Source organism: Hibiscus syriacus, unplaced genomic scaffold (assembly GCF_006381635.1).
Source record: "Hibiscus syriacus cultivar Baekdansim isolate YM2019G1 unplaced genomic scaffold, ASM638163v2 tig00113145_pilon, whole genome shotgun sequence".
Lineage (NCBI taxonomy): Eukaryota > Viridiplantae > Streptophyta > Magnoliopsida > Malvales > Malvaceae > Hibiscus > Hibiscus syriacus.
Window position 1 is genome coordinate 1,169,665 of NW_024063445.1, and position 18,219 is coordinate 1,187,883.

The 18,219-nt window shown below is 34.2% G+C and overlaps 1 protein-coding gene and 2 long non-coding RNA genes across 3 annotated transcripts; 2 read left to right on the plus strand and 1 right to left on the minus strand.

Annotated features, from left to right (window-relative positions):
• Nucleotides 1-2,656: 2,656 nt before the first annotated feature.
• LOC120185887 lies at nucleotides 2,657-5,054 on the plus strand. Its single transcript, XR_005522167.1, has 4 exons — nucleotides 2,657-3,322; nucleotides 3,551-4,048; nucleotides 4,188-4,799; nucleotides 4,887-5,054. It is a non-coding gene; the product is annotated as an uncharacterized LOC120185887 (long non-coding RNA).
• Nucleotides 5,055-16,892: 11,838 nt separating this feature from the next.
• Nucleotides 16,893-17,503, minus strand: LOC120185886 (uncharacterized protein At2g37660, chloroplastic-like). Its single transcript, XM_039189976.1, has 2 exons — nucleotides 17,484-17,503; nucleotides 16,893-17,339 (listed from the first exon to the last, which is right to left on the minus strand). The coding sequence occupies exons 1-2, from the start codon at nucleotides 17,486-17,488 to the stop codon at nucleotides 16,991-16,993; spliced, it is 354 nt and encodes a 117-aa protein (XP_039045907.1). The 5' UTR covers nucleotides 17,489-17,503; the 3' UTR covers nucleotides 16,893-16,990.
• Nucleotides 17,214-17,555, plus strand: LOC120185888. The gene is made up of 2 exons (XR_005522168.1): nucleotides 17,214-17,365; nucleotides 17,396-17,555. It is a non-coding gene; the product is annotated as an uncharacterized LOC120185888 (long non-coding RNA).
• The last annotated feature ends 664 nt before the right edge of the window (nucleotides 17,556-18,219 follow it).

Genomic DNA, 18,219 nt, shown 5'->3' on the forward strand with positions numbered 1-18,219 from the left:
ATAAATTGTCTCTTATAATTAGAAATTTAAAAATTCAAAATATATTTGATTTATAATCCTATTATTTCAAAATTATAATTATGAAAAAATATTAATTTATATATATTTATAAATAAAATATTTATTTATTTAGAAATATCAGAAAAGGACTTCTAGGTGCCTAAAGACATCTCTTTTCTTCGATATTAAAAAATAAATAAATAATTAAAACAATTAATATATAATTTATAAAATTGGATATTTATTTATTTAAAAATATCAGAAAATGGACATCCAGTTATTTTAAGACTGCCCTTTCTTAATATTGAAAAATAAATAAATTTTAAAACATGATTAAAATAAGTTAAAAATAATTAAATAAGATTTTAATAAATAAAATAAATATTATTTATTATATAAATATATATATTTATGGCTAAATAATAATAATAATAATAATAATAGTAATAATAATTAAAAGTAAACATATTAACATATAACTAAACAATAAATAAAATTAAAACTATATATAAAACTTGTAAAAAATAAATAAAAATTGAAATTAGTGACTAAATTATAACCTAATAGAATTAAATACCTAATTCATAATTAATTATTTAAAATTACAGGGATTAAACATGTTATTTTACTCATTTATTAATTTACGGACTAAAATAAAATTATATTAAATTCGAATGTCAAATTAAAAGAAATTAAAACATGTTATTTAGGGTTTAAAATATTAATTAAAAAAGTTATGAGGACTAAATTGGTTATTTACTTAAAATATCTATTATTATGCAAAAGACTAAAATAAATAAAATTAAAGTTATTAAACCGGATTAAAAGGATTATAAATTGATTTAGTGGCTAAAATGTAAGGATTACAAACTAGGATGGCTACGGAAAGGGTTTGGCCATGCACGAAATTACAGATATACCCCTCCCAAAATGGCGTCGTTTGGGAAGGGGTATTTATACCCGAAACGGCTGGCCCTTCGGGCCAGCTCTCTCATTTCTCTTCTCTCTCTAGAGAAGAGAAATATCATTTCTCTCGCTTCTCTCTAAAACTGAGAGAAGCGGCACCGCCCGGCAGCCGTTCTCCGATGTTGACTCCGCCACCGGCCACCGCATCCGGTGGCCGGAAAAAAAAAAATTTACACCAAAATACAGATCGGACCATCCTATTGATGGTTCTGATGACCGTTTCTCTTAAAACACTCCCGATCGGAGCAAATCTACGAAAATACCTTCGGGTTTTCGTAGGCCTTTGGTGAGGTTTGGAGGCTCGAGTGAACTCCGGCGACGGCGGGGCTTTGTTTGTAAGTATCCCTCGTATTTTCCTTGCTATTATGGTTGCTGGGTTGCTCTCTGTATCTTCTTTTCTTTTTTTTCTTTTTGCTTTCTGTTTTTCTCTTGGGTTGCTGTTGTAGTGACTTTTTTGTTGTTGTTCGATCTCTCCTTGTTTGCAGGTGGTCGATGGCTTTATAGCCATCACCGGCGCTTGTCTCGGACTGGGTAAAAGGGTTGATTTCGGTGAGTCATCGAACTATGTGGTGACTCACCCCTAGAGCAGCAACATAGGTGGCCATCTGGGTCTTCTGGAGCCTTCGACGAGGGGCGGCTGGAATGCTCTTGGAAACGGCGACGGCCGCGTGGCACAGGAGTGTCGGCAGCTGGACGTTGGACCACCTGGCAGAGGCGGCGGCTGGCCTTCTGGAATCATCAGAGGCGGCTGGAGTTCTAGGGTTTAGAAACCCTAGCTGAAACCTTAAATTGGTTTAGGGTTTCCTTTTGGGTCTGGGCCGGTTCTGGTTGGGCCTTCGATTTGGGCTTGTAATTATTTTTTAATAATAATAATATATATAATAATATATATAATAATTATTATTATAATTATTATAATTATAATTATAATAATATAAATAATATTCAAATGAAAAAAAAATGAGTATCTTCAATCATAATTAAAATACTTAAAATTATTTAAACTAAAATACCTAAAACAAAGATAAGATAAAATATAATATAATATTTTAAAATAATATCCTAAAACATGAGTTTAATTTAAATCCGAATTGCAGAAACGTGCGGCTGATCCATTCGTTCTTCTAGAAGCGTTGATTGAACTTTCTAGAAGGTACTGACGTCATCGCCTCGTAAGATGTGTCGTGCCCGAAGTCATGCCCACTAATCCAACTTTGATTCCGAAAATAAAAAAATTACAGAATTATGTTCTTTTAGTGTAATTTCCAAAATCTAGTGTCCTGCACAGAAAATGAATCAAAACGAACAAATAAGCCACAAAACCAATAATTAAGGAGTAATTTAAAAATAAAATATTAACCAAATAAAATACTTATCATGTATTGTGCCGTAGCTATGTCTCATTTGCACAATCTAGTCTTCCTGTTAGTTTTCCTTAATGAATTCCTTTCTTTTTCCGATGAATGCCTAAGACATGTGTCGTAGACAATATCGGAATACGGTTTCAACGGCTACCAGGTGCTTGTGTTCCCTCAAGCTTCTAGATCAACATGGGTAAAGAAATGCATACGTTCTGAGATGGTCTATATACTGTTTTTCTTTTATGCTTGAAGATAGTAGTTTTGATATTGTCATTGCTCACCACTGGTTTTAGGTTAGAGTGCCAATTAAGAAGAAAAATGGGGACAATCAGAAACGTACTTCGAAATTCTGGTTAGTGTAGCCGGTCAACTGTTGCAGGAACAAGACGGTGAGAGGCAATCTTCGAAGTTCAGCCTTTCTGATCAGGGAACTTGTGATGAGAAAAACTTTATCAATTACCGCCGAATCTATGCATTGAACAAGTTTTCCTGTGCTCTGTACCGGTTTAATTCGAAAACCTGTTCAAATTTAAAGAGCTTTGATCAGTTGGCTAATGTCAGTGGTAGAAATGTAAAACCCTTCTGCTTTAGTAGGCATTCCTTCTCTAGTATCTCCGGAATTTTTCAAAGCGAAAGTAGAGGAAGCTGGAGGTGAGCATTCAATTATTCAAACTGTAAAAAGTGAAACTATTCCACGTACAGGTGGTTTGGATGTGTCGGAAAGGGACCACAAACATCCTGGTTTTTTCTATTCAGTAAGCAGGGCATCCATGTTCAAGAACTGGATAACTTTTGGTTCTTCTAGGCATTCCGGTACTACAGAGACATTCAATAGAGATGATGAAAAGATTATTTCGGTTGCAGTCAGGCAGCGACCACATTGAAGGCTTTTAGGGTACCATCGAGCATTGCGGATCGAGGAATTAAGAACCTGTCTTCATCCCGACATCGGATAGTATTTACTAATTCAAATGGTGGGGCTTCCATCAGAAATTGTATATGACCATTCTGCATATTAATAATGGATTGTGCTCATATAGTATGAATATACTTCTAGATGTCTTGATAGAGTCTATTGAATTCTTTCAACTTTGCGACTAGTAAATGAGTTCTTGCTCATGTTACTGGATACGATAGGCATTCATTCCTTTATCTGTTCTTTTAGCTTTCATAAATTTACCTTCTCGATTAAATGCCATTTCCTGATAAACTGATGTTTTCAGATGGGAAAAGAAGAATGCTTTCCGGTGATGGGGGAATTAGTTATATTCGTCAAAGATCAAAGAGGGTCTCTCCTTTCAAGAGAAGATGTTTCTTCAGTCACCGCCCATTCTCATCGAGGCTTTCAGCTTTATAACAGATTCGATTCGGGTAACAAGAGAAGCGGTGGTGACAACTCTAGTGCAGGTTCAATATGTCTACCAGCTTTTGTTTTTTGTTCAGTTTTTGCTGAATAACCCGAACTCTTACGTGCAGCCATTAGAGTGGAATCGTCAATTGCAAGTCTTCGTCTGCTTCTTGGTTGCCGATAACGTAATGGTATGAAGATCGTTAATGCAATGTTTTAGTATCTGATCAGATGGCCGTGTGATCCATCCAGTCTTTAACCTTTCTTTCTTTTCGTTGTCGGGTTTATTCAGTGAAGATTCGGATTAAATCGTTTTACAGTTCCAGAGCTCTTAGTTTAGATTCCTACAACTGCTACTGTTGGTTCACTGAAAGTACGCAATATTCTTACCAATAAACTGTGCTTTTGTGGCTTTAATGTTTTAAGAACTAATGTATGAATTTATCAGAGATGAGGTCAAGCATACTGGTTCTATACCTGCATTGTGCTAATGTCTAGTGGTGTTTTTACAGGACAGTCATGGAGGCAGTAACTACTGTACCTCGGAGATGGCTTAAGTGTCGGCATCCTTCTTCGAGGAAAGAAGGTTAGAGACGACAGAAAAACTCTACTACAGACAGGTATTTCTCGAGACAGCAAGCATCGTAATTTGGGGTTTATGTTGGAGCCCAGAAACATGCAGATTATAGCACCTCTGTCCCTCGCAAAGCAGATTATACCTCCTGTGACTGGTTGCAACAATGGCGCTGAAGGTGACTTGCATCTAATTCCGTCTCTTCCGCACATATCAACTAATTTTACTATTCCGAGTTCTCAATCTGTTCCGCACATATCAACTAATTTTACCATTCCGAGTTATCAATCTATACTATCGATATCGGCCATATAGACTATTTTACTATTCCGAGTTCTCAATCTATTCCGCACATATCAACTAGTTTTACTAGTCCGAGTTCTCAATCTGTACTATCAATATCGGCCATTAGTGTGGAGGCATTGACTGTGGTTCCGATTCATCACAGAGTTAGACATCATGAGTTTGTCCAGCGGCTTATCAGAAGACCCTTATCTGTTTCGGAAGTAGAAGCATTGGTCCAGGCAGTCGAGAAACTAGGAACCGGAAGGTTATTCTAATGAATTATCATTTTGCCAAAAATGCTTGGTTGTAGACCCATGTGCTTCGGTTCCTAAGGTTGTTCTAAATTTTGTAGGTGGCGTGATGTCAAATTACGCGCTTTTGACAATGCAAAGCATCGTACGTATGTGGATTTGAAGGTGAATGGTCCATTTCTGTTACTTCTTCAGTTTGCGGGTTCATTATTGCAATTCCCTACCAACTGTCATGGCTCTGAATATCTTTAGAACAGCAATTTGTTTTTTTTTCATGTAAACTATATGTTTGGTTCTTCCAAACCTTTCATAGTAAGGCTTTCGGGAACCAGAGTAGTTGAATATCGTACACGTGTTACAGGATAAGTGTAATACTCCAAACATCGGGTCAGTGATTACAGTGAAAGGATTAAAAATTTGGTGGGTAATTTGAATAAATTGAAACGTATAAGGATTGATTTAGGAAATTGTGTTTAAGTCTTATTTTTAAGAATGGAAGAATGAAGGGACATTATGGTCTTTTAGAAGGAAATGAATTTAATATTCATTCATTTAGGGATATTTATTAAGGGTTGAAAGAGGGAAAAAAGAAAAAAGCTGAAAACTTTGTTCTCTACTCTTATTCTTCTTCTCGTCCTCGTACCTCCATAGTGAAGGTAATATTTCTTCAAGTTGGTTTTTCCTTTCGTTTTTGGGTTGGTTTTGAAGCCTTAAGTGATATAGAGGCTTAAGGAAAGTTTAAGGATGATTAAAACTAAGAGATTATTGATTTATTTGTGATTTAATAAAATGAGTTTTTAAGTAATTTGATGAAATTTGGTCAGTAATGGGATTTTAACAACATATTTGTATTGTCAAAGAAGTAAATAAGAGATTTGGAGCCTTAGAAATGATTGAAAACTTGGTTGAAAATTTGGTGTGATTTTTAGTTTTAAGTGTTCTTTGGAGAGTTTAGATCTTATAAGGAGATCTATGGATGTAAGTTAGTAGGGATAAGTGATAATGAATTTTATGGTATGGTTGGAGATAAGAGAACGAGATTTAGGCGAAATTTGGGTAAAAATCAAAGTGAAATAAGTAAAATCTGATAAGGGTATCGGTACTAGAAGAACAATATGATACTATAAGGTTAAATTGGAGGAAAGAGGATGAACATGATGAACAATATCGATACGATACTGATGAAAGTAGTATCGATATTGATGTGGAGGTATCGATACCAAGAGGAAGGTATCGATATTGTAATTGAAAAATAGATTCCATAATGCAAAAATGGTATCGATACTGAAGTGGGTAGCAGCACCATGGAAGAGAAGTATCGATACTATAGGAGGGTCATAGATGCATTAAGAGTCATAGGTGCATTTCTACATACTTTGTGCATGATGGTTATCGATAAATTTTGTTTAATGCATATGTTGCATTTTCGTATCAGTACTATGTGTACTTTCGGCACTATGTGTCTAACACCCCCAACCTGTATCCGACCTGGATACGACTATGAGGTGTCACATTAACTTTTCAAATCATTTACATTTAAAATACAATTGAAAAGTCTAAACTTTTGTTGTTATAAAAAACAATTGAACCCTTAAGAAACTAAATAAGAATATTCAAACTTATATTGAAAATAAAAGTTAATATTTTACATAATTAAAGTAGAGTTTGTCACAAAATCGACCAGAGCATATGCAATTTAAATCTTTAAATTACATGCCAACATATTTAATACAACAAAATAACATACGGTGTAAATATGCAGTCTTGTAGGATCCTGGCTTTGTTCTTCCTGCTTCTCGGTACCTACGTGTGAAACATTCACACGCTAAGTCATTAACTTAGTGTGGCATATAAGCATAAAGGAAAACTTTAAATATGCAGTCATATACTTAATTTCTATAAAGAACATAGTGTACAGAAATAATTATGCATTTCATCAAACAAGACATATAGAATATCAAGCAATATTTATTCAAGATATTTCTTTTTAAAGCCCATGGTACATCATTGAGAACTTAAGGTATGTGAGTGCATTGAGGTTGTACACAAATGCTGTCACTACAGCTTGTATAATTGCATCGAAGTACCGCATAGAAATTGCACCGAAGTGCAACATAGAAATGTCCTGAAGGAGCACATAGTATTGTCTCGAAGGACCGCGTAGAAATGTCCCGAAGGACCACGTAGAATTGTCCCGAAGGACCGCGTAGAACCCTCGACTCTTATTATGCCAATTATACCTTTAGCTCTCATATCACATACTTATGGGATATACCATTTACACATTTCACATAGATTGTTTCACATAGATGTATAATCACATAGATCATGGTCACATAACATATATCACATTTTCATGTATCACATAGGTAAATGTTACATAGCTTATTACATAGGCATGTATTCACATATACTATTTTCACATAACTTATATCTTGTTCTCATGTATCCACATAGATCATGTAACACATAGAATAACATATAACACATAGCTCATGTATAACAGTGCATGTAACATATAGATATATGCATGTATTCATGTACACATCGAAATCATATCAATAATATACTTGTAATCATGAAATCATTCAATCAAACATTGGAAATAAACTCATCACAAGTATTATTTCCATATAATCATATTTCATAGTAGTATGCACTCACCTTAACCTCACTTAGTCAAAGAAAATTTTTTATCACTCTTGATGGATCTTATAAGTTTGAATCTTCTGGTACTTGATTTCGTTCGATATTTACACAAAAATACAATTGGTATGAATGTCAGAGTTCGAATCACTAAGAATCACTTATCATTAACTTAGTCTAAAAGAAGCACTTATTTGAAATTTCCATCTGAACAGTATCGATACCTCAGGTCCAATACCGATACTTCCTTTACTATGGTATCGATATTATACTTTAGTATCGATACCCATTCTACATTTTGGAATTCATTTCTAAAAATGGTACTGATACATTTACATTGGTATCGATACCCTTAGTATCGATACTACGCATTTGGTATCGATACTCATTTAAGGATTCATACAATTTTGTCTTATAGTATCGATATTATTCTTACAGTATCGATACCCAAACCTCGATATCACTTATTTTGCTTTGAAATATCAATACAGTTCATCCAGTACCGATACCCATTGCCTTGAACTTACTTATTTAAACCCAAAAATTTACCAAACTCACTTAAATCTTCCACTTTAAACTCCTTTCAACCCTTTAAACTTAACAACACTTATTAGAACTAGCTTATATCACTTTAATACACCTAAACATCCAAAATCCCATAATATTACTTGAAACTAAAAATCTTACAAAATATTCCACATGTTCCAAATCCTATTCCAATACTTTAGATTTCTTATTCCAACTTATGACAAGTCAAATTTCACTTAAAAATCCATTTACTAGCTCTTTCTCACCAATTCACTCAAAAACCCTTTTTACTAAATCTCCCATAACTTATCCATGTTTTAGTTTCTATAAGTCCTTAAGCTTTCTCAAGCTTCCTTAATAACCCATTAACCAAAACCAAATCAAAATTTCAAGAAATAACTAAATGAAAATTTATTACCTTAGTTATGGAGTCTCGGTGGAGAGGATGAAGAAATGATAAAGAGAATTCTAGATATCTCTTCTCTTCATCTCCACGTGTATATATATTACACCAGTAAGAACTTTTTAATTTCTTTCTTGTCTATTAACCCTTTTGCCCTTCCTTCTTTCAATTCTTTCTAATCAATCCTACACAAATAATTTCCTAGTAAATCCCTGAACTTTTCAATTTATCTAATTTGACCATGAAGTTTTAAAATCTTACAATTTGGTCACTAACCCGATTTTTGGGATGTTACAATGTGTGCATCCATGGTATTCATAATGAGTTTGTGAATTACCATTTTGGCACTATGTGTGCATCCGTGGAATTCATAATGAGTTTGTGAATTACCATTTCGACACTTAGGTGCAACTCATGTACCTTGCATTCTCATTCAACATACATAGGGCACTTAAAAGAATAATTTGAAAAAATATTGCTTGATAGTTATGTTGGGCATAATAAATATTGTTTCGCATGTTATGTGAAAGAAATTTGGTTTATCAGGCCAATTTTATGTATTATTATGATTTAATTTGTATTTTGAAAGTTTATGATATACTTATGTTTTGGTTACACCTCATTTGTATTATTATTCCTCACTAAGTGAATACTTAGTGTGTGTTGGTTTCACGTGTAGGTAATAGCATACGAGCGAAGTAGGGAGTGCAGCTGATATCATAAATCAAAGGTTGCCTCATTAGTAACTGTATAGCAAATATGTATACTTTTGATATTATTAGATGGCATGTAATAGATATATGATGATGCTCTGGAACATATGAGACTTATGATGATTGTAATATTTAATATGTTAGAACTTTAAGACTATTTTACATACTAAAAGTTAACGAACGTTTTATTATTATTACATTAAAATATTTTATTTATAGAAACAAAAATTTTATGGGTTTTTTTTAAAAAATGAAAATGTTTTAAGTCAAGTGACATCTGTAACTAGTGTATGGAAACGTATATGGGAAATGGGTGTTACATTTATTGGTATCAGAGTTACAGGTTTAGCCGATTCTCGACCGAAATCGTGTGTATTTTACTTTAAAAAGGGTTTACATGCCACTAAGATGTCAAAGTTACTGATATGGTGTCATTGGAATATGATTTATGTCACTCCTTACTAACTTGAGTTATTATTATTATGTATGTCCTATTAGATGTCGAAATCTATAAATTTGCGGAGAGCGACTGAATAAGAAGTTGGAGAAGGGCCAGGTAGCGAGAGCAATGAAGCTAATAGTGAGCATCCGATCATGTCTGAAAATTCTAGTGCACCAGTACATCAGGGTATGCCAGTGCCAGAGTATGGAGCTTTTATGCAGGCTCTCAATGCAATCTAGACTTGATTTCAACCTCCTCCACCTCCCCCTACTCCTCTAGTATCAAAGATGTTAATCCCAAAAGAGCTTAAAAGTTTGGCAGCTCTTGAGTTCCGGGGAGAAGAGGATGAAGGGCCTATGGATGCTTATTTATGGTTAAACGATATTAAGGTGATGCTTGAAAGTCTTCAATGCTCAGATTCAGAAAAGATGGGTGGATTTGTATCTTAACGTCAAGGATCAACTCGAGTGTGGGGGACAAATACTACGATGTATGCACCACCTGAGCAAGTGACCTCGCAATTCTTTCAGGATGAATTCAAGAACAAGTACATCGGTGAGCAGTTTATGCGGGAGATGTTGCTGAAGTTTCTTATTCTGAAACAATGTGATTGAGCAGTACATGAGTACGAGGTTGAGTATAACAAGCTGAGTCATTTTGTTACTAAAGTATTTCCCAATGATAAGGCTCGACGTGATTGGTTCATCGAGGGATTGAGGCCTAAGTTAAGAGAGATGATGTTGGCTTTAAACTTGCCTAGCATGCAAGAAGTCATAAACCGGGCTAAGGTCATTGAAAGAGCTTAAGAGGAGATTATAGCACCAGAGCAGGGTATGCAGACGGAAAAAAGAGTTGGAACGTCTTCAACTTCCTATCATGCTAAGAGAGTCAAGGGTTCGATTTCCCTATACAATAATAGAGATGGCTTTGTTGCAGCTTCACAGAATAATAAGAAATCAGTCTTTTGTTGCTACCTCGGGTAGAGAGCATTTGGAGAAAGAACTACTCCATGTTAGACATATGGCAAATTTCACTGTGGAGTATGTAGATTTCTTAGTGGATCTTGTTTCCAGTGTGGCGAAGCTGGTCACTATGCTCGAAATTTTCCTAAGAGATATGGGGATAAATTAGTACAAACTGAGAGATCAGTAGCAACATATAATAGAGGAAGAGGAAGAGGTAGATCCGAAGGATAATCTGAGTCAATCCTGTGACCAGAGACACTGGGAGTATCCCAAATTTATAATATTAAAACTAATGTGGATAAGGATGACCCGGAGATTTTAACAGGTACATTCCCTCTTTTTGTTGAACATGTATTTATTTTGGTTAACCCTGGTTCTACACATTCTTATATTAGTACAAAGTTGATTAGAGCTAGAGGAATTCCTTTAGAACCAATCTTTAGTGAGATGATAGCGGTAAACCCTATGGGTCATAGTGCAAGGGTAACTCGAGTATGTAGAAAATGTTCGATAAAGATTCAAGGGGTTGTGTTCCCGAAAAACTTGATGGAATTGCCTTTCGACGAGTTTGAAATTATTTTGGGCATGGATTGGTTGTCTCCACATCATGGATGGGTTGATTATCGTAAGAAGCGATTATTTTTTAAGGATGTGGAAGGCTCAGAAATCATAGTAATTGGTGAAAAAGTAAAATCACCATCCAATGTGATGTCAGTAATGATTGCAAAGAAAATGATGTCGAAAGGGTGTATAGCTTTTCTGGCTAACGTGATAGACACTCAAATATCGAAAGTGATATTAGGTGATATTCCAATAGTTTGGGAGTTTCTAGATGTTTTTCCGAAATAATTACTGGGTTTACCTCCAGACTGTGAGGTGGAATTCAAGATTGATGTTTACCTAGGTACTGAACCTATTTCTATGGCTTCATATCGAATGACTCCAACTGAGTTAAGATAATTAAAGGTCCAATTGCAGGAGCTGATCGATAAGGGATTTATCAGACCCAATGTTTCACCTTGGGGAGCACCTGTGCTTTTTGTGAAAAAAAAGGATGGGTCTATGCGATTATGCATAGATTATCGACAGTTAAATAACGTAACTTTAAAAAAATAAGTATACTTTTCTGAGGATTGATGATCTGTTTGATGAACTGAAAGTCGTAGAAGTGTTCTCTAAGATAAACCTTCGGTCAGGATACCACCAATTAAAGATTAAAGATGAGGATATTTCAAAGACAACTTTTTGGACTTGGTATGAACATTACGAATTTGTGGTGATGCTATTCATTTTGACTAATGCTTCTGCAACATTTATGGATTTTATGAACCAAATATTCTAACCTTACTTGGATCATTTGTGGTGGTATTTATCGATGATATTTTGGTGTATTCAACGTCAAGAGAGGAGCATGATCCTCATCTTCGTATTTTTTCAGACTCTTCAAGAGAAGAAGTTGTATGCCAAACTATCCAAATTTGAATTATGGTTAGTAGAGGTTGCTTTCCTTGGCCATTTATTATCCACAGAAGGTATAAGAGTATATCCTAAAAAGATTCAAGCTATAGTGGACTGGAAACCCCTAAAGAATATTTATGAAGTTTGTAGTTTCTTGGGGCTTACTGGTTATTATCGAAGGTTCTTGAAGAACTTTTCGATGTTAACTTCACTATTAACTAAATTATTACGGAAAGATGTGCCTTTTGTTTGGTCGGAGAAATTCCAAGAAAATTTTGAAATGAAAGAGGATTGTAACACATGACTTAGAATTGGTAGTGGTTGTGTTTGCTTTGAAGATTTGGTGTCATTATCTGTACGGTGAATGGTGCCATATTTATATAGATCACAAAAGTCTAAAGTACTTGTTGACTCAAAAACAATTGAACTTGAGGCAGAGAAGATGGATCGAGATTTTCAAAGATTATGATGTGATCATCGATTATCATTCAAGGAAGGCTAATGTGGTAGCTAATGCACTTAGCCTAAAGAATTTTGCAGCTTTATGAGCTTTGGATGCATGTATATCATTAAAGGAAGATGGCGCCTTGATTGTTGAGCTTAAGTTAAAGTCGATGCTGTTGGATCGGATAAAAGAGCTGCAAGGAAAATATGAAAAGTGTTTGGCAATAATTGCACAAGTAAATAAAGGTGAAACTAATGACTTCGAAATCAGTATCGATGGATGTTTATATTATCGTGGAAGACTTTGCATTCCAGATAATGAAGAACTGAAGAAAAATATTCTATCCAAGGCACATTATAGTCTTTTGAATATGCATCCAGTAGGGAAAAATATGTATCAAGATATAAAGAGTCGTTATTGGTGGTCTGGCATGAAAAGAGTTATATAAGATTTTGTTGCAAAATGCCTGACATGTCAGCAAGTGAAAGCTAAAAATCAAGTGTCTTCCGAATTGCTACAATTGATATCCATTCCTGAGTGGAAGTAGGAACGAGTTACAATGGATTTTGTTTCAGGGCTACCTTTGACACCAGTAAAAAGGATTCAATATGGGTAATTGTGGACAGATTGACCAAGACAGCTCACTTTATTCCAGTTCAGATAGATTACTAGATGCATAAATATGCAGAGTTGTATATAAAAGAGATTGTTCGACTGCATGGAGTACATGTATCGATAGTATCCTCTAAGACCTAAGGTTTACTTCAAGATTATGGAATTCTTTGCATGAGGCATTGGGTACTCGATTGAATTTTAGCACGCTTTTAATCCGCAAACAGTTGGTCAGTCAGAGTGAACTATTCAGGTATTGGAGGATATGCTAAGAGCATGTGTGATTGAATTCAAAGGATCACTGGAAAGATATTTGCCTTTATTGGAATTTGCTTAATAACATTTATCAATCGAGTATTAAGATGACTCCGTATGAATCCTTGTATGGGAGGAAACATCGAACATCATTAAATTAGTTTGAGCTAAAATATCAAGATCTAGTTGGCCATGATTTAATTAAAGAAATGGAAAATAGAGTAAAAGTTATCCAAGATAATCTTAAGAGAGATTCCGATCGACAAAAGTCTTATGTTTATCTAAAGAGAAAAGAGATTGAATATAAAGTGGGAGATAAGGTATTTCTGAAAGTATCACCTTGGAAGAAAGTATTACGGTTTGGGCTCAAGGCAAAGTTGAGTCCGAGATTTATTGGACCTTATGAGATTTTAAAAAGGGTCAGACCAGTAGCTTATCAGTTAGCTTTGCCTCCCGATATGTACAGGATCCATAATATTTTTCATGTGTCAATGTTCAGGAAGTACTGATCAAATCCATCGCATATTATCACACCAAAGGAAATAGAGACCTGACCAGATCTAACTTACGAAGAATAACTAGTATGAATCTTGGCTCGAGAAAACAAAGAATTACATAATAAGAAGATTCCTCTAGTTAAAATGCTTTGGCAAAATCATAAAGTCGAAGAAGCTACTTAGGAAAGAGATGAGGACATGAGGAAGCAATATCCACACCTCTTTGTATCAAGTACGTCTTAAAATTCGAGGATGAATTTTTCTTAGGGGAGAATTGCAATACCCCAAACATCGGGTCAGTAACTATAGTGAAAGGATTTAAAATTTGGTGGGTAATTTGAAAAAAATTGAAAAGTACAAGGATTGATTTAGGAAATTGTGTTTAAGACTTATTATTAAGAATGGATTCATGGAAGGGCATTATGGTCTTTTAGAATGAAATGAATATAATACATTCTTTTAGGGATATTTATTAAGGGTTAAAAAAGGGAAAAAGGAAAAAGGAAAAAGCTACAAACTTTGTTCTCTACTTTTATTATTCTTCTCGTCCCCGTACCTCTATAGCAAAGGCAAGATTTCTTCAAGTTAGTTTTTCCTTTCTATTTTGGGTTGGTTTTGAAGCCTTAAGTGACATAGAGGCTTAAGGAAAGTTCAAGGATGATTAAAAATAAGAGATTAGTGATTTATTTGTGATTTAATAAAATGAGTTTTTAAGTGATTTGATGAAATTTGGTAAGTAATGGGATTTTAACAGCATATTTGACTTGTCAAAGAAGTAAAAAAGAGATTTGGAGCCTTAGAAGTGATTGAAAACATGGCTGAAAATTTGGTGTGATTTTTAGTTTTAAGTGTTTTTTTTAGAGTTTGGATCTTATAAGGAGATTTATGGATGTAAGTTAGTAAGGATAAGTGATAATGAGTTTGATGGTATGGTTAGAGATACGAGTAAGAGATTTAGGCGAATTTTGGGTAAAAATCAAAGTGAAATAAGTAAAATCTAGGTAAGGGTATCAGTACTGGAAGAACATTACCGATACTATATGGTTAAATTATAGGAAAGAGGATGTACACGATGAACAATATCGAAACTGATGAAAGCAGTATTGATACTGATGTGGAGGCATCGATACCAAGAGGAAGGTATCGATATTGTAATTGAAAAATGAATTCAAAAATGTATAAATAGTATCAATACTGAAGTGGGTATCGATACTATAAAAGAGAAGTATTGATACTGTAAGAGGGGTACCGATACTGTTCAGTCTGAAATTTTATGTTAGGATGAATTTTAATAGATTTCGAAAATAATAGTACTTTTGAGTATTATTATTTTGTATAAATGTTAGAAGTATACTAACATTTGTATTGTATGTGTGATTATGGATGTATACAGGTGAGTGCATTATTATGTACTTATATGAGATGCGGATGAATTACGATGAATCAACCTCGAATGTTTTGATAAAAGTATGTTTTACAGTATTTTGAAATATTTTCATAAAGTTTATGTAAATGATTTTACGAATAATTTTAGAGTATGAACTGCTCTAAAATAGATGGATGAACTTCTATATTGTTTTAATAGCTATCGATGTTTCAGAATAAATGTTTAATCTGCGAATTTGATTTAAAGGCCTACTTTATGTCCATTGAGAGTCATAGGTGCATTTCGACATACTTTGTGTATGATAATTATCGATTGATTTTGTTTAATGCATATGTTGCATTTTCGTATCAGTATTATGTGTACTTTCGACACTATGTGTGCATCCATGGTATTCACAATGAGTTTGTGAATTTCCATTTCGACACTATGTGTGCATCCATGAATTTCATAATGAGTTTGTGAATTATCATTTCGACACTTAGGTGCAACTCATGTACCTTGCATTCTGATTCAACATACGTTGGGCAAATAAAAGAATAATTTAGAAAAAATACTGATTGATAGGTATTCTGGGCATACTAAATATTATTTTGCAGGTTATGTGAAAGAAACTTGGTTTATCATGCTAATTTTATGTATTATTATGATTTATACGATTTAATTCGTATTTTGATATTTTATGATATACTTATGTTTTGATTACACCTCATTTGTATTATTATACCTCACTAAGTTAATACTTTTCGTATATTGGTTTCACGCGTAGGTAATAGCATACGAGTGGAGTAGGGAGTGCAGCTGATATCATAAATCAAAGGTTGACTCATCTGTAAGTGTATGAAAAATGTCTACTTTCGATATTATTAGATGGCGTGTAATAGATATATGATGATGTTATGGAATGTATGAGACTTATGATGATTGTAATATTTAATATGTTATAACTTTAAGACTATTTTACATACTAAAAGTTAACGAACGTTTTATTATTATTACATTAAAATGTTTTATGTATAGAAACAAAATTTTACTTGTTTTTTTTCAAAATCGAAAATGTTTTAAAAGTCATGTGAAAACTGTAACTTGTGTACGAAAATGTATACGGAGAAGACATTGATCCATACAACAAGAATTTCCCCTTAGCAAAAGAGAGGAGAACCTTTAGCACAAGAGCTTTTGGACAGAATACTCTGTCCATGCGTATTGGGCCAAACAGCATGCTAGCTAAGTAGCAATTTGAATTAGTTTGACTTGATCTCTGGTCAGTCTTGTAAATATGTGATATAGTGAATTCTGTAAATGCTAGCCATGTAGTATATGCTCACATTCAAAGTTGATCTGAAACCGAAATGTCCGGCCTTGTCGGACAGAGTTCAATTCCATTTACATGATTTGTTGAATAAAACAGTGCATGCTTAGATGCTTTATGTAAGTAATAGTTGCAAGTTATTCTCCAACATTGTTTCATCCTATGGTACACACCAAATCAAAGTAAGAAACGAGAGCCTAGTTGGTTGGCCGGACTAGGATGGAAAAATAGATGAGAAGAAAAGAAGAGGCAATAAGCTATAGAGTTCCATGTATGAAAGGAGGATACATTACTGAGTTCAAATATTGTTGAAATACTAAGTTCCATAGCAACGTCTTACAAAAAGAATTTCATTGCACTGCTATCTTAAATCTTAACTAAGTTTTGCAAGGGGTACCTTAGTAGACAGTTGAGTGTTGTTTGTAGTCGTTTCTGTTGATCAAGGCATGGTTTTAAAAGTTCCAGATACTGACGATTATTCAAATTAAAAATGTTCTTAAGAAGCATAACATATCTTGTAGAAAAAACCTCGTGGCCCTCGAGAATTAGAAACGAGTCGTGATCTGGGAAAAAAGAGCCTTGAAGTCCTTGTTTGGGGTGCCGACTCCCTCAGGTTTTGAGGCTAAATCAAACGCCTTAAACTTTGCCTCTCGAATTTCAGTGCCTGTTTGAAAAGAAAATGCATAAGATGCATGAGAACAACAATCCAATGCCAACGGTGATGGTGAAATTTTTTTCAATTCGGAATGCGAATATGACAAAGGCGATACCTGAATGCAAACTTCAGCAATATCAGGCCTGGCAATTGTTTTCGTTTCAGTCTGAAGAAGCTCATCATCCTTCCCGACTAGTAGTTCTCTGATACCGCCATCTCTTTCTTGTAGCCCTCCAACCCTAACTTGGCAAAAAAGGTATCGGTTGTAAAGTTATACGAATATAACAAATAATAGTTTCAAGTTCAGAGATATTTCCTCTAGTAGAACAGAGATGGGAAAACAAGGAATGTCGATGGCTATAAAACGGCCTACTTCCATCTACCTCATAATTGTGTATGGAACAACGGAAGGCCAAATACTGCTCGGCCTCTCTTTTCCAGACCTGTGAAACAGAGAAGTTGAAACCAAATAATTCAATAGTATTGATTATTCCATCGAACTCGGGAACAAAGGCCCCTGTCAGAAGAGGGTGAGGCTAACCAAAATGTTCCCATTGCCCAATCTGTAATAGGGATGATTAGGGTTTGTTCCACTCATTGACCCAACCAACACGATTTGCTTCACGCTAGCCTCCTTAGCTGCCCATTCCAAATGTGAGATTTCATTATATGGTTAGCTCAAGTGAAAACTGGGCATGTGTACTGATAACTGTCGTTTTGGTATCAAAATAATTCCAGCTTCTTAAATATAAAGGAAAAGGTAGTATAGAGAAGCAGAGTCGATCCACAGGGACTGTGGTGTTTCTGATTTAGTAAAATTGTTTCTTGATTTTAGGAGGAGATATAATTCCAAGTAAAGTTGAAAAGATTTAATAAAATAAAATAAATAATAATAAATATAATGTAAAATAATAAATAATAGTTGTAAAATAAAAGGGGATTTTAAAAGTTGTTTTTAAAATAAAAAATAAGTATTAAATAAAAGAAATAATTAAATAAATAATCTAAAGAGATATGGATAAAGAAAACTTATAATGAAAGTAGCCTCAGACTTCAGCTTTGCCTCAAATTCCTCGGATCATCGAAACATATTTTTACTTCAATATTCACTTCGGCTTA